The following is an 8,801-nucleotide window of genomic DNA, read 5'->3' as shown; positions in this document are numbered from 1 at the left end:
TCAGGTAGTAATAAATATTTTATTTTTCCCATCACTTCAATATTAAAAATGAAGTTCATGACATACGTTCTCAAGGTTAGCTCATCTGTCCATATTAGTCTATGTGTAACTGTGTGTTGAATGGTGTGCATTTCTCTACATAACTATTTACAAGTAGAAGAAACTGCTCCACATAAATCATGTTGGCACGGCGATCATCGGCCTCCTCCATTAGCTGCTCCACCCCCGGACTGATCCTGAGCTCCTGACATCATCAGGAAGAGAACGAGGGGAACAATGTACATCCACTGGAGAGAGGGAGGCAGATGTTCATGTTATTATCAAATGATACAAGATGTTAATCTAACTCAGGGTAAGACTACAAGCTGTGATTAGTGATGCTTCTCCTGCACAACAGTCCCACAGTTTCATCCTGTTCAATGTCCACCTCACTCAGCAAACGAGAGAAGGACAAAGAGTGGCTGAGAGAGTGAGGTGAACAGTGAAGTGAAACATCTCAGGGTCAATGCCAATGACAAGTGTGTAAAAGAAGGAGGCACAAAATGACTGTGATAATCTAATCCACTTTAGCAATGAAGGTGTGTATGTTGTCCAATCCTATTTTACTAGAGTGCTTCAGCTTATTACTAATCAATGGGACACACCTGGATTAATTAAAGGTCTGCAGTGACAAAAAAACCCTGATCATTAGCTCTGGATCATTAGCATTGACCTTGAATGACAAGGACAGGAGGGGAGGGACAAACAGGAAAAATGATTAGTGAAAAATGTTAGCGTTAATCAAATCAGTGAACAGTATAACACATATATACATAAGCTTGCAAGAAGCAGAAGAGACACGAAGCGCGGCACAAACATAGGCGGACAGCCCAGAGTGAGTTGCTGAATGAGCCAAAGTGAGAACAGTACTTGAGTGGGAATCAGCTCTGCTGCTCTTCGGCTCCCCCTGCTGAGGGTTGTGCCGAACTGCTGGCCATGAGGAAGATTGCACCTCCCAGAATCAAATACCACTGGAACACAGCACAGCATAGCACTAAGTCAACAAACGGCACAGCACAGCACTGAGTCAACAAATGACACAGTCACAATCAGCAACACAGACTCAGACAACAGCACTGATTAAATCAAACACAGCAATGGGAGCACAGCACATAAAACACAGCACAGAGCCCTATACTATGAACGCGGTTTAAGCAGTTAGTGAGGTAACGTTGGTCAACTGAGTTAAACTCGGGATAACTGGTACCACGGAAGTGGCTCACCTTTTAGCCAGGTACATTTCTATGGCAACAAATCCTTCAGAACTACCCTGCTCCCATTCAGGTTAACTCAGGGCTAACTCCATTTATCCTGAATGAAGTGTTTGAGCTGCGAGTCGAGGACCAACGCAATCAGATTCCCCCCTCTCGCAAAGATTGCGTCACCATCCCCTTCATTTGAGGAAGACGACTTAAAATACGTAGAGTTAGCGGCAGGCGGACAACCAATATCAACCGTCGTAGTACGGATAAAGCCTGAGCTGTCATGTGAAGCTAACTGAAGCTGGCTAGCTTTAGAAAACCCAGAGTAGGTTCAAATCTTAACATACCTCTCAGGACAGGACATATCCGGATTGGCTAGGGTTAGACAAAACAAAGACACCTAACAACATGCAGACATACACTGAGTATACCAAACTTAGGAACACCTTCCTAATATTCAGTTGCACCCCCCTCTTTGCCCTCAGAACAGCCTCAATTCATTGGGACATGGACTCTACAAGTAGGGCTGTTACGGTGACCGTATTACTGCCACACCGGCGATCACGAGTCATGATTACAGTCAAATTCCACGTGACCGTTTAGTCACGGTAATTACGCTTCTCCAAGCTCTGATGCTGCTGCTGATCATTAGTAGCCTACAAAACTTGCTAACTGCCTGGTCCTCAGCTCTCTATTGTCCCTCTAATCACTTTGACATCAATGCAAATATAATCGAAAATCAGAACACTTAATGAGAACCCATGCGTGTGATGGCCTCTATTAAAAAGAGGAGGATCCCGTCAGCTTTCTATAGGCTAGGCCTACTATATTTATTTCTCAACTTTCATAATATTAAGCACATTGCTTCTCTTTACAAAGGGAGTATAGCCAACCTGGCTGGCAAGGAAATGAACCACGTGAAAATCGTCCTCTATTCGCTACTTAAGTGCATAGATGACATGTATTTTTCCCCCCTGCCCGTTCCGACAGGTGAATGATAATGGTACATTCTAAATCAAATACTAAATAATGTGAATGAAATTTAGTTATGTAAAGACAAGAATAAATTAAGAATAGTCTGATGGGTGACAATATTAGCCTATCACTTGTGAATGATGCCCAGCTTGTGTGCAGTAAGGAAAGAAACAGCGCATGCCTTTTTTTGCGACTTTTTCAAATCATAGTCGCACACGTCATGTAGCCTGGCCTATATGTTTAGTTGTTATACAAACCATATCAAAAGTGGCCAAATAACTTCTTAAAATTAAGCATATTAAATTAGGCTCTGAACCCGTTATAAAGCTAACTGGCATACATATGCAGCATGTGAGTCAAGTTTGGGGGAAGACAATTTTCACCATATATATAAAGCATTACATGCATAATCGCATTTGCGGTCACCTTTGAGAATGATGTTTTCCCACTAATGGACATCCGCACTTTTAGCCTACTGCCATGTGCGCATTGCTGCGCTTATGTGAAGAAATGCCTAATAGTTTAGCAACATTTTAAACTAAACGTTCTGATCTGTTGTGTCAGCTTCATTGCTTAAAAAATGTTTTTTGATGCTAGTGGTGGTATTCATTTGGGATCTATCCCATCCCACAACTGTCCCAGACTATTTTTGGAATATTTATTTCTCGCACAGAATAGGTCAATTTTTGTACTATGGGGGATTGACATAGTCGAGTGCTTTTGCTATTCGTTAGGCCTTCTCATCTTGTTGGCTGACGAAAAGTAAATGTGGACAGTTCTTCCAATATGCGCCTCGGAATTGGATAAGGACACGCGCAGTGGCGTCCCCGAAGTGTCTGTCTTCACTTGTAGCCTGTGAGAAAGACATGATCACGTGACGGAGAGCCATTTGAGTGAGAGGTGCTTTGGATCATGCAGCCGGGAGAAGGGAATTATAATTATTATATTCAGCCCAAGGGCACAACGGCCACTGGTGGCAATGGCATGGATTTTTTTAGGAGCAATACGGCCACACAAAGGGGATGCCGCCAGGAAATTCAAGGCATTATCAAGTACTTGTCAAATTGTGAATGAGACTGATGTGTACAACCTGCGCAAGAAACAAAGCAGAGCTCATGCCTTTCATGCGACTTTTTTCAAATCATCATTAGTCGCATCATGCAGCCTTAGAATGTATTACAAATCAAAACATTTAGCCCAACATTTGTATCACAACTAAAGTTACATAAATATCTCTAAATTAAGCATATAGGAGTACCTGTTTCTTTGTTAATTGCTCAACAGAATAGCCGCATGTGCGCACTCCCTCAAATCAAAATATCCTTCTATTTTATTCAACCATGTTCAATTGTATTCTTCATATTATAAAATAATATAAAATAATGCCACGGAATTCTAAGCAAATCTTGTCTGCTAAATGAACTAGTGCAGCCCACAGCCATATGGCATAGCCAGATCAGGTCCTAACACTCAGAGTATGCTACCCTGTTCTGAAATAGACCACATTTTCTTCATATCATGTTTCTTTAGACTTGTCTAAAATAAATAATGGATTTATTGTGATGGTGTAGGCTATATTACATGGATTTAATAGACTTTTTAAAATGTAGATGTTCCAAAGATCTCCATCAGTGGCTTGTAGGCTATGCGTGGAAGACAGGATATGCTAAATGTGTTTATGTTAATTAACGGTAAATTACTGTGAGACCGGCAGTTATTTGCTTGACAATCACCGGCGAATGAAATTTCATTACCGCCACAGCCCTATCTACAAGGTGTCGAAAGCGTTGATGTCCTTTGGGTGGTGGACCATTCTTGATACACACGGGAAAGTGTTGAGAGCGGACAAATCCAGCAGCGTTGCATTTCTTGACAAACCGGTGCGCCTGGCACCTACATACCCCGTTCAAAGGCACTTAAATATTTTGTCTTGCCCATATACCCTCTGAACGGCACACATACACAATCCATGTCTCAATTGTCTCGAGGCTTAAAAATCCTTCTTTAACCTGTCTCCTCCCCTTCATCTACACTGATTGAAGTGGATTTAACAAGTGACATCAATAAGGGATCAAAGCTTTCACCTGGATTCGCCTGGTCAGTCTGTCATGGAAAGAGCAGGTGTTCCTAATGTTTCGTACACTTAGTGTATATATAACGGAACAGAGCAGCTCAAGACTGAACAGCAGAGCAGAGTTTAAAAGACTTGAAGATCCCAGGAATAGACCCAATAGACGGTCATAATGACACAGTGCAGGACACAAACCACAGATGTCTATGCACACTTACATATTTGGCAAAGAAGGATTTCTGCTCCTGTGGCTTGCCTCTCTTTTCATGTTCTATGTCCATGCGCTCAATAAATAGAGCAGTCTCCGGCCTGGGGGAGAGGATGATGAAGGATATTGTTAGACAGAGAAAGATAAAGGTTGAAGTCGACCCAAAAGAGTTAGAAAATTAAATCAAATGTAGATTTGATAGAGCCAGAACCATATTTCTGTGACCAGAACATCAATAAGGACTGATGACTCACTGGGGTGCATTGGTAGGCGCTATGATGGTCAGCGTAGTGTTAAAGGCCTCCAGATCAACTTCGTCCTCCACCTCTGTCCCCCGACACGCGCCTGGAATGGTCACTATGGAAACACCGATGAGGTAGCCAGAGACATCAGTGTGGAGGGTGATGACATCGCTGAGGTGGGACTCAACTAAAGAGCACTGAGGGAGACAGAAGAAACAGATATGTTCACAAAAGAAAATGCAAATGAGGTGTGGTCTTTAATTTCAGCTTGCTATGAGGGTGAGACACACATACCGCTCTGACGAACGCCGTCAGGTAGCCATCCATCTGGCGCTCTGTCTGCCTGTCTGTCAAAGACACTCTGGGCACTCGGATTTTGTACAGACCATCCACAGCAGCCACTTCCTGTGTCAGAGGGACAGGAGGGATACAGATTCAGAACAAAATCCTGACTGCTGACAGTAAACTCCAAACCACATCTGCCTCTACCTTCCTCTCCCACCTTCAGAGTGTTCCTGTCCTCCTCTGATAGCTGGCTCTGGGAGAGGGACACACTGGTCTCCCTCCCACCCCTTAACTGCAGAGCTCCACGCATACGGAACCGGGACACATCATCTGAAATAAATAAATGGTATAACAACACACGATGAGCACCAAAATCGTGACCTCGATATCTCCTTCATTTGGTAAATGGAACCTTGAAGAATAACGTATCACAGTTAGACAATACATACTCACCAACTTCAAAGGAATGCTCAAGAGGGACAGAGAACCCACTGAAGTCTGTGTCCAGCCCATCACCAATCTGTGGAGAAGGAAATAGATGCAGTTTTACTAGAAAGAATAGATTCCGACTCTTGCTTACAGGTACACTGTGGTTGGACAAGCTTCCTGTTTAGATTAAGACACCGCGGAGCTGGAGTGAGATATGGCTTGGAAAACGTACCTCAATCCACAGAATTGTGTTGTACTACGAATTGTCCAATTATCCCAAATGTTAGACCGAGAATTAATTTTTTAAATGGCAGTGTCTGTCAGCCAATCGGCTCCTTTGTTGTGTCCCCGACTAAAATAAATATTGTTTGACCAAGAGTTGTCTGTTCTTTCGACCAATCGATTGACACATCATTTGTGTTTCAACTATATGCACAGAGCCTGTCTGATGCTTTAAGCGAACTGTTTGATGAAATAGTTAAGACAAATGACTAGAGGGAGTCCGACCGCAATTGATTTGATTGTGCTGCCTGGCTCAGATTTGCTGCTCTGTGTTACAAAAAAGAAAAAAAGAGACAGCGAATGACTGTGACTAGCACCCGTTGTCTCTCTCTCCTCCCTGCTGCAGCGACCACCACAGAACATCAGTGTGTATAGCACTGTCTGTGTTGCTGAAGCTGCAACATAATTACAGCCATTTCTGACTGAAAAGTTCTGTTACCAAAATTCCTCATTTGTTTAGGAAAAACTATCCCTATTCCCTCAACCTGTGCTCTCTTTATGTGACACATGTATGCTTCGCATGCACGTGACCAATAGGGCCTGACCTATAGCATATCATAATCACATCAATAAATTGGTTATAACAAACTCTGTACACCTTTACACATGTGACAGCAAAATGAATGCAGAGGACGTGACAAATAAACTTGAAGCAGGGGAACGTTTACTGGTTGCGCAGGAGGTAAAGGGTAAGCCAGATGTGTGGAATAAATTTGTCTAGTTGTGGAAAATACTGGAGATCAAGAAAAATATGGTATGGAGCAAGCGCTGCGTGCATATTAGTCCTGTGTGTGCCAAACAGGTGCTATTAGACTACAATATAATTTTTCTGACCATTTCGAACAATGTAAACACTAAATAAATTAGAGTCTGTTGTAATGTTTTTTTGTAAAGCCTTTATTACAGCAAAGACTAAAATCATTTATGAATGCAATTTCCGAAATGAAACGGTTTAGGCCTATTTATTGTTTACGCTAATTATTAATTAAATCATTGCTTGTTATTGTATTTTAAAACTAAAATGCTTGATTCCATTGCTGTGTGATGACATGAACGGATAAATGATTGAGTGATGCAGTAGCCTATATAAGTATTGAAATATAGGCCTAAGTAAGTTATGGTATTTAGACTAAACAGTATGCACTCTTTGGCCTACAGCTTGATGGTGGTTATACAAGGTTGCTATACTATACCTACTAATGATAATGACATATTATTATAAGGATGATCATAATAATAATAGTAATAATAACACTAAGAAGGAGATCAAGGAAAAAGGGTTATTATTATCATAAATATATTTTTTCAGTCAATCTGGAACAGTGCAAACACTAAATAAATTACAAATAATACCAGAGAGGCTGGTCTAATTTAAAAAAGTGTAAAGCCTTTATTACAGCATAGCAAAGATTAAAAACAGCAGAATTTGTGAAATTGTTGGTCCTCACAGAATCAGTAGGTTATCAACTAAACACTCAAATAGGCAACAGAAGCAGGATCTGTCTTACATTTAACAGTTAGGCTATTGATTATATACCTAATTAATTTGGCGTTTCCTCTCTCCTCATTTTTCTTAGACAATTAAGGCAAGGACTGTTTTCTCCTCTCCTAACTCCGCTGCTGCCTCAGCCGCATTGTTCTCAACACCAATATGATGGTTTACTTTGCTATTATGCACATTGCAACATGGTCTAGGAAAAGGCGCCAATCCAACAGGCACTGATGTGTTTCAGAACCGCAGACTGCGACCACTATCCAACGTGGGAGAAAGCGCATTTGTTATAAAATAACCATTATTTGTGTTGCACCATTGTTCTTACATAATTTAACCATATACAATTTTAGTAGCACATGTCTTAGACTGATGAACTGTGCCATTTAAACGGCCTCCACAATGGATCAGTTCACTCTGACAGGTGCGAATCAGACAGGTGTCTTGTACATAGCAGTCCTTCATTCTTCTCGGTGTAACAGTTGGGATAATGGGACATTTTGAAGTGTAACGCATTTTCTCATCCCCAGGGTGTATTAACCGAAACAAGAATCGAAACTATCCGACCCCCACGCAGATGTAAACAAGCGTAGGATCGGAATATTTTCTGGCTAGCAATTTAACTTACTGTATTGGCAGTTCCCAGGGCAGATCTGCACTATGGGCTGCAGAAATAATTTGATTGGCTTTTGAAAGTTGGGGGTAGAAAATATTTCAGCAGAAATGCTGCAGCAAGAAGGAGCAAAAAGTGCAGTTAGCTAGCTAGGGCCCCATTGGATGCTGTAATAAAGATATCTACCCTGGGAACACTTTACAATGAGCAGTTCAGATGTAAGATGACATTTCCACAAATTGGTCCTGCCATTCAAACATAGTGGTATTGATCCGAATTATTCTTGGCTTGATTTACGTTGAACACATCCGTGCAATATTACAAATGACTACCATGGCGTGACAGAAATTGAGCACCACCACCAAGGCTGTCAAAGCCACCCACCTAGATAGCTAGCTAACTACGGCAAGCTAAACAACATAATATCAATATAGCTAGCGTTACTATAACGCAAATTTTGCTGACTACTTAGCCAACGTTACGTGTTTGATAGACGTTGGTGAAAACATTATCTGCACAGTAAGTAACGCTGTATTTGATGCATATTGAACAGCTGTTTCACATTCGTGCGTTGTCCTCATTAACTCATTTGGCTAGTTAGCTAAGGTCGGACGGTTAGCAAGAGCTAACAGCAAGCACACTAGTTGTCTAAGTTAATGGAATTAGATATTGGCAAAGAAAACAAAAAAGTGGTTTTGACATACCTTTCTGCCAGTGTTGCAACACGCAAAATCAACACACAATATAAGTATTGTGGGAATAACTGACAGTAACAAAAACGACCGTGGTACTGAAGCCATTTTGTCGGACCGTGCGTCAAAGTAAACATGGAACTATAATGTTACGCGATGACGTAGTACACTGGAGAACGAGCACCAACCTATAGTAAACTACAGGTGGCGATAGAGTAGCGTTGATAGCAAACTTCATGCAGGACTGTTGAAATGTCTAAAACGGGAGATT

At 41.5% G+C, this 8,801-nt stretch overlaps 1 protein-coding gene across 2 annotated transcripts; it reads right to left on the bottom strand.

The window, feature by feature from the left end:
- LOC139575009 (ER membrane protein complex subunit 10-like) lies at positions 1-8,801 on the bottom strand. 2 transcript variants are annotated; one of them, XM_071399903.1, is made up of 8 exons: positions 8,543-8,801; positions 5,476-5,542; positions 5,240-5,352; positions 5,032-5,142; positions 4,750-4,934; positions 4,506-4,596; positions 910-1,010; positions 1-287 (listed from the first exon to the last, which is right to left on the bottom strand). In XM_071399903.1, the coding sequence occupies exons 1-7, from the start codon at positions 8,636-8,638 to the stop codon at positions 921-923; spliced, it is 753 nt and encodes a 250-aa protein (XP_071256004.1). In that variant the 5' UTR covers positions 8,639-8,801; the 3' UTR covers positions 1-287; positions 910-920. The 2 variants fall into 2 exon arrangements, with proteins under 2 accessions (XP_071256004.1, XP_071255997.1); XM_071399896.1 differs by lacking the exon at positions 910-1,010.

This window comes from Salvelinus alpinus, chromosome 1 (genome assembly GCF_045679555.1).
Source record: "Salvelinus alpinus chromosome 1, SLU_Salpinus.1, whole genome shotgun sequence".
In the NCBI taxonomy this organism is placed as follows: Eukaryota; Metazoa; Chordata; class Actinopteri; order Salmoniformes; family Salmonidae; genus Salvelinus; species Salvelinus alpinus.
This window is presented reverse-complemented; position numbering and strand designations above follow the sequence as displayed.

Bases quoted from the DNA above. Each gene is read 5' to 3' on its own strand.
- LOC139575009 (XM_071399896.1), bottom strand. From the start codon at position 8,638: ATGGCTTCAGTACCACGGTCGTTTTTGTTACTGTCAGTTATTCCCACA. The intron at 5,353-5,475 runs GTGAGTATGTAT...TATTTATTTCAG, and splicing joins TGAGCATTCCTTTGAAGTTG to ATGATGTGTCCCGGTTCCGT. The intron at 4,597-4,749 runs GTGAGTCATCAG...CCTCTCCCCCAG, and splicing joins GCGCCTACCAATGCACCCCA to GCCGGAGACTGCTCTATTTA.